Genomic DNA, 14,632 nt, shown 5'->3' with positions numbered 1-14,632 from the left:
ATATATATATATATATATATATATATATATATATACATACATAAGACTCTTTGTGTAAAGATGAATTTTATACACGTGGAATAATTCAATATTTAAACGTAGAAAGACGATAATACATACACACAACCGGGGTCAGGATCCCGAAAACCTTTATATTCCAGTGGACAAAATGACTGTCCCAGTGTATCACACAATTTGGAGGTGCCTTCCCCTATAAAAGGAATATTTGCAGTATCATTGCTTACAAGATTTACGGCAACACATACTTTATTTAAATTACAATGTGAAGTAGATTATGAAAATAATTATATTCATATTTAATTAAATTTAATCTGCGTTCATATAATATCTCCCCCGACACCGACTCTTAAATATTCGCTCATTTGAATTGTGTGACACATGTAGTTTGTATTGCATTAAATACTTCACGGCATGTAAGGCATTCTCTACCGCATTGTAAAATGAGTTTCAACCCAGGCCTAGAGACCAGTCTTAATAACACCTACAACGTGATATGACAAATAGCAGTTACGGTTAAGAGACTTATTCCATATTCTATGATTAACAATGCACGTTTTCTACATATTAGCGCTTACATTCAGTAAACAAAAACAAGTGTGATCGTAACAAACGGAAGGTGGGATTCTGATATTTTCTTGTATGTTCTAGAATATAATGCTTTTTCATATATAATAATAAGACAGTGTGCATACAGTGTCAGAGACATGATCCAAGTAGTTGAACTACGTCATATGTCGCTAAAAAAAGACGTAAATGAAGACATAATGTGTAAGCTTATCCTGGTGTTCCAAGAAGTTTGTGAAAGGTTGTCATTTTATATCGAAGCGTCATGCAGAGAACTTTATTTCTTCCTCATTGAGCGTATCATATCATCAGTATATAATTATTTCTGGTTTAATATTTGACATTGGTTTTGTTATGAAAGTTCAAGAATGTAATATTGAAAAAGAAAGACTACGACAAATCAGCCGATGCCGTCCACCCAGCCATGGGCTTAACAGCTGATTTTGTTGTTCTTGAATTTGACGAGTGTAGGGCGTCGTCAGTTTATATTCATTTCTTGCTTTATTTTCTTATTGGTTTTGTTAGCTCATAAGATATACGTAACTCTAATATTGGAATAGCAACACGAGGGCCAAAGTTATTTTACGAGTGTTATCCAATAAATTTGTTTGTGTATAAGGCTTACATTGCCTCCAGGATTTGTCATTTGCTTGAGTTTGAAAAATCCCTAATTTACATGTAAAATGGAATTTGTGAGATTCTCCCCCTAAAATCCTATTTTCTGGTTTATTATTGTGTGCTTATATTTCATTGAATTTATCACTAAATACTTAATACTTCAAAGCTTGTGTTTCATGTTATTTTTTATCTTTCAGATCTTATCTGTTTTCAACAATGAGTGCACGGCAGTGCAAAAATGATCCAAACAGATCCTGTTATATCTGTGGGGAACTGACTTTTGCTAAAGAAAAGCGCAGGAAAAGTCATGGGTTCCTCATGTCTGTTGCCTTACATGTGTAAAGACATTGAGTCCCAGGTATGCAGGAAAAAATGTCCACGTGAAGTTTGGTGTGCCAATTATTTGGCGTGAGCAGAAAGATCACTCTAATGATTGCTATTTCTGTCACCATGACTTTACAGGCTGTACTACAGCAAAGAAAAAGAAACACATTTTTTTACCCAAATTTGCGCCCAGTAGAGCACTCAGCAGTATGAAGCCCACACCTGGTATATTTCTGCAGATTTTAAGGTTGTGGCCATGCTTACTGGCCTTCAGCGATCTATTCTAAATATTGCTGCTTCCTGTGCTTATGGTATTCCAGAGCGAGAGCTGAACAGGATTAGCCGATCCGAGATGAAATTGTACGCCAGAATTAGCTGATTCGAGATGAAATTGAGCAAGGAAAACACAACATCATGCGCAAAACACTTGTGAAAAGTGATGGAATTTTTTTACCACCTTTGCATATTAAACTTGGTTTGTGTAAGCAATTTGTGAAAGCCTTGGACAAGGAATCCTCCGCATTTGCATATCTTGCAGGAGAGTTCCCTTCCCTGAGTCTAGCGCAAATGAAAAAAGGTTTCTTCATAGGTCCCCGCATTCGAAAAATTGTACTTGAAACCTTCATCACACATCTCATTAACTGATATTAACTGAGAATTGTAGGTTTGCCAGGGTAGCTACATGGTGTGAGGAGAAACCACGAGTCTTTGAGAATGAGAAATTTACGTTGTAGTCTGACGTCACTATTTAACGTGACAAAATGATAGAGTCAATAGGCCCCGTCATTGTAGTTGTCATGAAGGCAAAAAATGGGACCCAAATTCTCGACATCTCCTTCCCGTGAGATAGAATGAAAACTTAAGTGCATTAAAGAGGGATAAAATGGATTCCTGCAGAAGAATGATGGAAAACTGCGGCTAAAGAAGCTTTTAGTGAGTACAACGGTTATTGCAGCATTGGGATGCGAAGTGTACAATTTTGATGTAAATAAAATCGGAATTAATGCAGCAAAGTTTCAGGTCATGCAGAGGAGAGTAAAGCAACAATGTGAAGGAAACGCTCACAAATTCAAGGCACACGAGAGGAAATAGTCAAAGAAATATGTCAACTTGTAAGTAATAAATAATAAAAAATGTAGCTACAGTGGCATTTAGATGTACTTGTATGCAAACAATTTTATTCAAAACTTCCATACAATAAGTAATAAGAAAATCAACAAACAACAACATACCAAATAAGAGAAGAAAACAAAAGGCAGAAATTTTCATCATGTTTCTGTCTCCAAAACTTCAATGGTCATGAGATTTTGCTAAGGCTGGCGTACAAATAACTATCTTTGAACTTACACAGGCGTCCTAAATACTTTGGCAAATCAACATGAAACACATGAATGCACATACGCACACACACACACACACACACACACTCTTTCTATTATCTATCTATCTATCTATTTTTCTATCTATCTGTATATATATATATATATATATATATATACAGTCAAAGTCACAATGAGCAACAGGATCTCAAGTAGTGATGCAGTACGACCGTTTCAAGTGGCACTATCTAATTGAACAATGCAATCATTACATCAATTTCAATACAGTGCATTAATAGATAAATGGAATTTTAACACGTTGGACACATTAATATAATTTTTCTAAAATATTTTAACAGAGGAAGAAGATAGAAGAAATTGATGCTGTCGCTATTACAGCTAACAGTAGATTGCAGTTCTTAAGAATCCGATGGAGCATAGATGTGTGTGTGTTTGAGAGTTTGTACGTCTATATATGTGTGCATTTCAACGAATGTATGCTCATCCTTCCATTTATCATTCAATTCATTACCTCTAACATGTTTTAATGTCTATCCTTTATTATTTTTATGTTTTATATATAGCCAGATCAATTTGTAGTTGAAAAGCCCAAAATTATTCTACTCTCCGTCAGTGTACCCATATATAACTGGAGAATATAACACGCCCAGAGGAAATCAGAATATTTAGTAGGACATCGTTTTTACTGAACACATGCGGTGACACAGAATGCACTGCTTGACGCAACACAAACAAATGCATAATATCCTGCCCGTAAATGTCAGCTGGAGGATGGGTCATTGAATAAAGATTTGCACCAAACCCATTTTCCGATTCTCTCAGCAATTACAAACTCAACTTATAATTCCTGACGCGGGTCCAGTGAAAATTATACCGGAATGGCAATCCAAATGACATGCACTCAAAATTAAAATTATCACTGATACAAATTAATTGATTCCTGACCGAAATTCAATATAAAGATAACAAGAGTATAATCTGAATATGTAGATTTTGATATTTAAAACTGTGTCACACAAATATCGTTTTTTTTTTTAAATCGTTCGTTTATCATGAGATGATTGGTCATATAAGGTTATAACATCAATGAAAATTACAGATCCGGATGCAACGTTCCTTTTATTTAGTTCTCCTTTAATAATGTAACCACAATAGCAGCAGGCAATACTGTTTGAAAGGACATCTGAAAAGAAAACGGAAAGAAAGTAAATAATTCTTAGATATTTAAAGTAATTTCGTGTAAAATATTTATATATTTTGCAGTGCATATTATTGAATTGAATATCGGCAGTTGCTATTTGCCATTAATAGCGGAGCTTCAGACGCAAGCATCTACGTAGAATCACGAAAGAGAAGGAAACAATATTTAGACTAGTTTTATATTCTCTATTATTTGCAGCAATTTTTCGTGACTCGGGTCAAAAATAGTCAAACTTACATCCGAATACACATACAATATTTGCAGGGTAGTTTTGTAAAACATTTATAAATTAAACAAGTTTGACATACCCACCACTCTATCAGGTAACTTCAGTAGTAATATAAAAAAGCGCGTCAAGGCTATTCCAGTAAAATATTTCATTTATAAAATAGATACATTCAAATCACTTACCTTAAGTTGGTTACTTGAGTCTATAGCGTCCTGAAATTCGCAAGAGGAACTACGTTAAAAGTGAATGACTGAAACACACACAGGTTTAATAGAACGTCTTGAAAATAAACTTAATGAGCCATGCATTTCATCGTTCTATGCTCGTTACACAGTTTAATATATTATGTTTGGTATGTACTTCTCAAATTCGTTTGTGAGGAAAATAGTAAGATGTGTCACGGATATGACTCCTTTTGAACTTAAGTTAATACGCGTCCTCATCTGTTTGGCTGAAACATATAGTGTAACGTTTTTCTGTGACTTGTGCTATTATATCTTTCCGGCTGAGCAAGCTTTGTAATGGTGTTGGTGCTAAATCGAAGATAGTCTTAGTAATATATATTTTAGTGTATCGTTGATGTACGTTTAATTAATTGAAACAAAGAGCTCTGTCATATTCACTGATCTCTCAGTTTGGGGAAATTATTATATATGCAAATACTGTTAATGTAAGATTGGAGTTGTGTCAGGAGCTGCATTCCTTTCTATACCATATCAATGACTGCTCAGTATGGGATATACATTACAAAGTAATTTAAAGATATATCTCATTACTATTAAAATGTAATTAAAAACTAATTCCTTACCAAGCACAGAGAGTGGTATCCAAAGTACTCGACACATTTTCTGTCATACCATTGAAAGCATTTCATAAATTTGAAGAAACCCCTGAAATGAAACGAAATGACATTTCTTTAATAGGCGAACATTCAAAATTTTTGGAGAGTGTTGCAGTAGAGGATATGCTAGAAGAGAAAGGAGAGGCTGTGTAGGAAGAGCGAGGAGGTGAGTAACCAGGGGATTGAGAGAAACAGAATTAGAAATGGTTAGTCATGACATGAGAGGGATGTAATGGATAGTATTGTGAATTTGTCGTTGTTGGGTTTGTCAATACATGTAGGTAATCAGAGATGGTGGAGGATGTAGAACTGTGATAGGTCAGTCGTGACGATGAGGGAGTAGAGTATCAGCAATAAAATGAACGGAAGGGTTATGGATGCAATCACCGTCAACTGCATCCATCTAATAATTTTATATACTTTTATTTGACAATTATATATGTTATGTTTAGAAAATAATAAGAAGAGAATTTGGTATTCCTGCTTTCAGATTTCATAAAATAACTACCTTGTGTGCAAGAAGAAAATTAGCGCGACACCCATTTCCGTCGTGTCCAACAGTGTTGACTGGTTTGTGAATATCGCTTTTGTATCTACACTTCCTTATACTAGTTATAACAGGTTTTGGAGAACATATTACACACTATTAATATTAAGTAACCTTTAACATCGATTTTTGAAAAAATATGTAATTGCAATGTTTCCAGATAGCGCGTGCAAACATTGAGGACTATACAATTAGTAGTGCATGTATATAAACATTATCGTAAATCGTTCCTCCCTCTTCTTCGTGGAGAGACTAGCATCTAAACTCTCAGATCATAATTACAAAAATTTAAGTGTAGAATGCATTCGGATGGAGGCATAAGGCGTTGAGGTTTGGAGGACAATGTTGCATCAGAAGAAAAGCAAGAAGAAATAGGAGAGGCAGTGTAGGGAAAGTGAGGATGTGACTGACCAGCAGCTTCAGAGAAACAGAATTAGAAGTGGTGAGTGGAGAGATGAGTGTAAAGTGGTAGGTAGTATTGTGAAGGTAATGTCGTTTGTCGGGTCTGACAACCCATCTAGTGAATCAGCGAAGCAGAACTGAGAAAGGTAAAGTAGCAGGATGAGAGAACGTAGATTCGGTGATAACATGACAGGAATGTTTCTAGCAATACATGCTCGCAGCCTGGCATACATCTATAACTGGAAATATATGTTTGCCACACGCACTGCTTCTAAAATGAAAGAATATGCAGATGCAATGCAGGCAGCGACGGTAATAGCACGGACGATTGGAAGACAGCTAAATAGACTTCATCATACATTGGATCTGAGAAACCATCCCCAGGACAGAAGACCACTACAATCAGCAATATATTCACTGAAATCACTTCTGAGGCCTCTAAATGTATGAGGCAAGTAGCCACTATTGACATCATATATATTTCACCTGCTGTAATATATTACCATTAAAATAGTAATATATACAAAATATCACTCACCAAATGTACCAAATCACGAGAACTCTTTCGAAGTGAGTTTGAAAAAGATGAAAGAAATGTAAACCAACATATGTGACAGCCTTCACATATTTCTAAGAGACTTTTCAATCAATAATATGGAATGTTCTGAGGTCAATTTCTCCATGTCAGTGCGAGAGTTACGGCTTCACCTTACAAACAGGCACTTTATGGAGAAAATACTGCTCCACCTGACAGAGAGTAAACTTTTCCTGGATCTCCGCTTCACAAATCACACGGTACACATCCATAATATGATGACAACGACGATCTTCTCGGACCAAAATGTAATAGAACTAATAACGTCCGACCTGCAGATAACGTGGAAATGCAGTCTACTGGATGCACCCAACTCCATTCCTGCCGGAACCTTAATAAAACTGATCGGAAATTTTGAAGGAGAGATTTGATTCTAGTACACAGTTTCGAAATTCAACCGGTTCTTTTTTCGAAGGTCATCACTGGTGATGAAAGCTGGAGCTACCGAATTTTCAGATATGGAAAAGGTGAAGAAAAACCGGAGGATGCGTTAAATCGAATTATTTTGCAAGAGTTCAAGCACTGCTTCGAACACTGCAAAACACATCTGTACAGATGCATTGCTTTGAAGGTGGGAATGCCTGAAAGGTGATAAGGTTGCAAATATGTAAAACTAAGATAATAAAATAACATTGCAACATTCCTGTTTCGTTTCGGGACCACCTCGTTTATAGACCTTCGTATTAAAACGTGTATATATGTCTCTGTAGCTGCATATATATTAAATGAGATTGTGTTTGTGAGAAAATGAATTTTATACACGTGAAGTAATTGAATATTTAGAGGTATGATGATACTTACTCACAGCGTACGTCACTTCCTCTAGAAGCTAAATATCCATCTGGACAACGAGACCTTCCCATTTCCTCACACCACTTCCAATGGTCGGAGAAGGCTACCCCTACGAAATCAATATTTACAATATTATTACTTTCATGATTTAAAACATCAAATATTCTATTCAAATGAGATTATGAATGGGTTCATGAAATACAATATTTTCTTCCACATCGAAACTAAATCTGCACATATATGATGATGACACCAACACTGGGTCTAAATTGGAATTGTCTTCAGTGGTGTGAAACTTTCACCCTCTCCATAATTCTCTCTCTCTCTCTCTCTTTCTCTTGTTAGCCTACTACATATTGTATCGGTATATTTTGCCGTAAAAGATTAAATTAAATCAAATATAATAAAAATTAAATAATGTTAAATATAATAAATTAAATATAACTTTCGTAATCTGGGGAAGAAATTTGCGGGGAGAGAGCCAGTTGATTAGATCGGCATCAGTATGCAACTGGTACTGAATGAAAGGCAACGTCGACTTCGGCGGAATTTATACTGAGAAAGTTAAGACAGATCAAATACCGTTAAGCATTTCGCCCGGTAATAAAATAACAAAAAAAAAAAGAATAAAATAAATAATGAAATAATAACTTAGATAAAAAATGAAATAAAATAACAAATAAGATACAAAACAGAAAATAATAAATAGATAAAATATAAGAATGAATATAACAGTAGCAGAAATAAATGAATAAAATAACATAAAAACAATGAAAATTGATAAAATATGATATTTTTGTTTTAATGAATAAAAAAGAATTGAATGAAAATAAGATAGGATAATGTTTCGTTTAAGGAAGCTGTAGGGACAGTTATTGTGTTGTGTCCGAAACGGGTTTTTCTATGAAGAGTAAAAATGTAACGCTGTTCCAGGCGGAATCTAGAATTGGTCAATCATTATGTAGAACATTTGAAACGAAAACACAGTTAGCTATGCTGCAACAGAATACACTAATTTGGCAAAGTATAAGTACAAAAGACGACACGATAATATTGTTATATATATCATTGGATGATAACAGAAATGTGGGTTTGCCAGAGCAGCGAAATAGTATGAGCAGAAACTAAGTGACTGACAAATTTAAGCTGTAGTCTGACTTCCCTATTTAATATGGTATAAGGATTTCGACTGGAAGCTTAGAGGTTGTAATTGTCAACCAGGCAAAAAATGAGACCCAATGTTTCGAAATCTGAGTCCTATGAAATAGTGGAATTAAAGATGAGTGCATAATATGATACAGAAATATGAAACACTAACGAAGGGGGTTGGAAAACTGTAGGGATGATGCATGATTTAGTGATTTCAATGTTTATTCTATCCCTGGGCCAATAAATTCCGAATAGATGCAGCAAGAGAACTGGTCATGCGCTGGAGAACAATTCTTACAACAAAGTACATTGAATGCACCATTAAATTAAATAATCATAGAAAGATAATCAAAGTATAGCAACATACCAAAATAGAGAACAAAAATAAATGCAGAAATTTTCATCTTGATTTTGTCTCGCACACTTCATTAATCAGGATGTAACACTCTTTTCTACGTGCTGTTGATTAAAACAATGTAGCATATTGTAACGCGTTGTAATTTTTATGACGTTCTTAACTGCATATTCGATAGGTTGAAGTATTGTTATGATCTATTGTGACAATAGTTCATTCACTTACAGGGATGAAGAATGGGAAAAAGTATTTTATAGATGTTTGTGTTTCCCAACATGTAACTTCAAGCGAAGTTAAAAGAAATTAATATCCACGTATGCAGAGCTCCTGCGGTGGCGCCGCTCATAAACTTACACAAATACACATGCACATACAGACACACATAACATATATAGACATATGTATTTCAGAAGAGAATATAGATTTTGAACGCAGTATAGATCTGAGAAACCTTGGGCATTTACTTTTAAATATGTACAAATAAAACATTAAGATTAAGTACAGGACATCACCAATAAATTAAAAACGCATAACCGGACGAGAGATAAGTACAGGACAAAATATAAAAAAAAAACACAATAACAACAGGATATCAACAACGTTGGAAAATAAATAAACCAGAGAGCAAGCAAGCACTCAACCAGAAAGAAGTACGGCACAAAATAAAAAAGGAAGTCGTACTTCTCTTCATTTGTCGACTTTTTATTACTCTGTTTTTCTACCTTTCAACGAGATGATAGGAAAACTTCAGAAGACAGCAGCATGCACAAATTTTAAAAAATATAAAATTCATGGTGAGTAAGAGCTTCGAAGATACAAACAATACAGATTGGACATAATGAGTCAAAAATCGACGAAGATAAACGTTTAGGAACGCTAGGGAGAAGTTCTGAAAGGATGTAGAATAAATAAGAGAAGAAAATAGTAGAAGAGAAATTATGTAGGGGGTGAGAGAAATGACGTCAATCTATGTGGACGGCGTGTCTAGGAGAGACAGAAATGATAGAAATGGCCAGTAATCACGTGTGAGCAAAGAGGCAGATTGGAAGGGAGACAAAATAGAGAATGAGGGAAAGAAACAAAAGGAGTGATGAGAAGGGAGAAGAAACAAAAGAATCTCAGTGGAAAAAAGACAGACAGGGGACAGGAAAGAACGATGGGGTAGTTTAGCATCACCACACAGCACAAAACGATATCAGTGTTTCGAGATTTTGGGAATAATTGTTCTGCTAGAGGCGACACTGCTAATTTTTTGTTATATTTGAAAGAAAACTATGTATTTCGAACAAGAGATTTGCAGCGCCACTTCAAGCCGAAGAGAAATAAACCAGAACTCGCAGTACACAGATATCGATTTGCGCTGAGTGGGCATGCTAAAATCCATTGTTCGAAAATGTAAGGACAGTGATAGTGTGACGAATAGCGACCTGGAGACGATGTTTCCTGAGACTAAATGACAATAACATTCTTACTAAACCAGTTGCAATGTTATCTTGGAAATTATTCGTTACTCAATACAGGACATAAGGAGTATAATATAGATTTCTAAGACAAACTATATTTATACTAAATAAAATGACAGCTACTTTCGAAAACAAAACCATCGAGGTAAATGAAGTAATTACAACACGTGTCTCTCAATACAAGACAGAGAATAAATGTACCTTATCCGTAACGTGGTCGTATTTAAAGTATAAGCCACAGAAAACGTTTCAAACCATGACCAAAATAATCATGGAACCTTTTGCAACATTTGAAATATCTGAGGTGTGTATTAACAATGGAGATTAGAAGTATATTTTGCAGTATTGAAGAAATTTATGGCTTGGCACCATAGTATATGCTGCTTACGTGCATTCTATATTTCCATATATAAACAGCATGCAAACATTTATGCGTGGGATGTTTAAGAATTTATTTTAGCAACTCCTGCATGTCCTGCTAAAACGTATAGTGTGACAGCTTGCTTGTGTTTTGCTATTTGTGCAATGCTTGTATTGAATTTTGATGTTAGATTTGTAACAATGCATCCGAGATTTATATGACGCTTATAAATAACACAGGCCATTGTTCACTTTGGTATCCAGCGCTTTCTGTTGTTGCTGAAATAGTATTAAATGATTTTATTGCCAAAATAAATCTTAATTGTTATACATATATGTTTCGTATGAAATCTTACTATTAATGGATATTATTTCCGTCTGTCTATCTGTCCATCTGTCCATCTGTCTTCTCTCTTCATGATCAAATGGATGAACCAATGGTCACGTTGTTTTTCAATATTATCAAGGAGATAATCAGGTAGGCTTTTAGCGGAAACATGTGCAATGATGTGATTATTTAGTGGATTTTGAGTTTTGTATTGATAAATCACCTTTGCTTTCTATGCTTAAAATTCCGGTGTCGATGAATAACTCTGGATTTCACTCCTGTATAATTAATGAATTTAGAGTGTTTAGATTTGCAATATTATCCCTTAATTCCCCATCGAAGATGGGCATATTTCCCATCTTACAACAATGGTCGTTATGTCCGTCTGTCTGTCTCTTAGTATGAATATTTTGTGGATGTTTGATTGTTGAATTAATAAATCATCGTCGCATTTTGATTAAGAATTCAGTGACCACGAGCAAATCTAGATGTTTTTCATCGTATAGTGCGTGGCCTCTTCATAAATACGTGGTGAGTAACGAGGACGGTTAATAGCGAAAATAAAATAGAAAGAAAGTGTGTCAGGATATAGTGCGATGTATGACACAATACGCATGCAATTTTTTCCAGATCATTTTCACACTTCATCCCTATACAAATCTAATATTTTCCTATTTTTCTTTAATACCAATCCCATATGCTATTCATATCTGCACTCAGTCCGCTTAGGAGGTTATTGTGTCCTAGCATATGTCTTGCTTCTTTTAGTTTTCGTATTTTTCAGTGGCGTTCTCTGTCTATTAACAACAAACAAAATGAGGACAAATATCCGTCAAATGTAAATAACATTAATACTATACATAATTCCTCGTTTCTTAAATATACAACTGCAAGACGTACGTATTGGTAACCTTCAGGAACATGCATAAATGTTTAAGCAAATCTGTGTTATGTTGCAGATTATTTGCTACAACTATATTACTGCTTTAGCAACTCAGGGCGTCATCTGTCTCAAATGCAATGGAATGTTGGATTATAGCAAAACATTGTCATCCTGTTCAAACATTTGAAGGGAATATTTGTCATTTCTTTAAATTTCCAAATCGAAATATTTAGTAAGTTGTACTTTCTCAGTGAAGAACAAAAAAAGAAGAAAAAAATTACGTTGTGTCATAATTACAAAATTATAAAATTAATTCATTATTGTTGCAAAAATACGATTTATTTATTCATGCATGACCGATATAACCACAGCAGCAGGAAGGAACAGTGATTGAAGTTTCATCTGTAAAGAGAAGTGAAAACTCACGTTATTCACGCATATCGAAAATAGGGTAAAATTTGATCCTTTCACTCGCAAGATAGTTACTAAGAAGAAAAAAAAAATCGGATTTTTTGCGCCAGTGTACTTCCATTTTCTTTTCCCAGTGAAAATCGTGAAGATGGAAATATGAATGAGAGTGGGAGCGAAATATTCGCAGCTTCCATCTCACCCCATCCCGTTTTCCGTATCAAAGATAGGTTTTGTAGCATATTAGGAGGTCGCCGAAATACATTGAATAAAAAAAAAAAAATTCTATGATACCGGGATACGGGGGAGGGAGTCCGGTTTCCCACCTACCCCTTTTTTCCAAACAAATATAAAGAGTTTGAAGTATATTAGAAGGTCAGTGTACTTGATTCCACGCAAAAATCCGAGTTTTTAAAAAAATATTTATTGAAAATCCCACAGGTGAAAAAAAATTAAATAATACCGAAAATAGTGTGATTTCACTTATATAAACATTTTCTGTATATAATCTAAAAAGATAAGTTGGGTGATTCTCCATGAAAATTTATAAGGTCTCCAAAAAATTGCGAAAATGCCCGAGATATATTGATTTCAAGACCAGGTTATATAAGTTTGTTTTCTTCACATTTGTTAATCTTAAATGTTCAGTCCCCTGGAAAATATCTTCGATATTGACTTCAACAATATGATGTATTTTTAAATATATGCAGATAATATGAAAATGAATTGAGAATTGTTATTCGAAATTCGTAGTTCATGTATAGTAATAATATTGAAGTATTATTTTACATATTGTTAATACTACTGTTAATACTATTATGATATTAATTAAAATAATTATAAACATGTAATATAGTTGCATTCTAACGATATTCTGTGTATAATTCAAGATGTTACTGACGACAGATATGCAAAACTAGATTATGTCCATAATTGGAATTTATATCAATTGTAAATCAGTAAAATTATTTCATTAATAATTCAGTTACAATGAAATAAACGTACCTCATGTGGGTCACTCGTGCCGTCAATTGGCTGAAATGCATAATGAATAGTGAATGAATAAAATGTACTAATATTTCATGTCCCTTAGTAAATAAATTCTTACTAAATTGTACGCGGGTTACCCAAATTGGGCCATAAACGTTTTTGCTATAACACCTCACCTGCATTAGATTGTGATGTTATGTTTCGAATACCTAATGTACATGCCGCAAATAAATAGCATAATTTATTTAATTTCCACTTCCAACTATTTCTATTTTTGTTGAAATACTATTAATTGCTTCTATTGCAAAACAAAATCTCAACCTTTTTCATAAATTCCCTTGTGTATGAAATGGAATGAATTACGGTATGGAATATTGTTTATTAATATCATTTTTTTTTATGTAATTGCCTCCCATAATGTTATGAGAGTAACAAATATCTTACCTTGCAATTACGACTGCTTTCGTATATTGTATAACAGAATAGACTTTCTCCACGAAAGCATCTCATAAATTTCCTGTATGCGCTGAAATACAAATTTATCCTGAAGTTTAGGAGATGAAAATTAAAAGTTCAAATCGAATTTATCATTATATTTAAATATCAGAAAACATGTGTGATTAACTTTATTTTTCCTATTCCTAGTGTTTGTTAGAAACTACAAATTTGATCACAAGTATGAATGTATGCTGAGAGATTTTTCTTCGCAACCATGTGACTGGATATGAATCTTGTTGTAAAAACATTAATAATTAAATATATATCTACCGTCTGGTGGAAGAATCAGTTACATTTGTTTTCAGTGCTAATTTGAATAAGATATAATGTTGAGTATTGATTGATATTAAGCCCCTGAGCAAATGGATTTCTATATCTTAGAAAAACATATCCTGTAGAAGCGCGCTTGCTCTCATTAAATACAACGTTGCACTTAATATATATATATATATCCCCCTTTCTTAGCTCTCCTGAAATAAGAATTTCTAACTTCCGGTCAGCCATTGTTATGATCGGCCATTATTATGATTGACCGTTGACTGAACACTATTCAATTTTTTTCCTCCGTGTTTTTCTCCTTGTCTCCGTATTCTTTCTGTTGAAGAGCGTAGCTCGAAACGTCAAAGACTTTCCGTATTCCCGAGCGTCATACTAATATATACTTTTGTTATTTACACCACCTGTCCTCGTCTGTTGTTATTATTTGTATATTCTCCCATATATA

At 34.2% G+C, this 14,632-nt stretch overlaps 1 protein-coding gene and 1 long non-coding RNA gene across 6 annotated transcripts in view; one reads left to right on the top strand and one right to left on the bottom strand.

Annotated features, from left to right (window-relative positions):
- The window catches only part of LOC128249953 (uncharacterized), a 27,925-nt gene extending 23,859 nt beyond the window's left edge, over positions 1-4,066 (top strand). Inside the window, exon 5 of the long non-coding RNA XR_008266099.1 lies at positions 3,431-4,066. This is a non-coding gene — a long non-coding RNA (uncharacterized LOC128249953). The remainder of the gene's footprint in view (positions 1-3,430) is intronic.
- Positions 2,678-14,632, bottom strand: part of LOC128249947 (uncharacterized) — a 14,632-nt gene continuing 2,677 nt past the window's right edge. For 2 of the 5 annotated variants that reach the window (XR_008266091.1, XR_008266092.1), the window contains exons 3-10: positions 13,855-13,936; positions 13,426-13,455; positions 11,158-12,414; positions 8,991-9,082; positions 7,484-7,583; positions 5,106-5,187; positions 4,480-4,509; positions 2,678-4,050 (exon numbers count right to left, since the gene is read on the bottom strand). Coding sequence is in view for 3 of the 5 variants with exons in the window: in XM_052974589.1 (XP_052830549.1) it covers positions 3,991-4,050; positions 4,480-4,509; positions 5,106-5,187; positions 7,484-7,583; positions 8,991-9,027 (309 nt within the window). In the remaining 2 variants the exon portion in view is untranslated. The other 3 variants (XM_052974589.1, XM_052974591.1, XM_052974590.1) reach the window with 3 other exon arrangements.

The sequence above is a fragment of the Octopus bimaculoides genome, chromosome 18, assembly GCF_001194135.2.
Source record: "Octopus bimaculoides isolate UCB-OBI-ISO-001 chromosome 18, ASM119413v2, whole genome shotgun sequence".
Taxonomy (NCBI): domain Eukaryota; kingdom Metazoa; phylum Mollusca; class Cephalopoda; order Octopoda; family Octopodidae; genus Octopus; species Octopus bimaculoides.
This window is presented reverse-complemented; position numbering and strand designations above follow the sequence as displayed.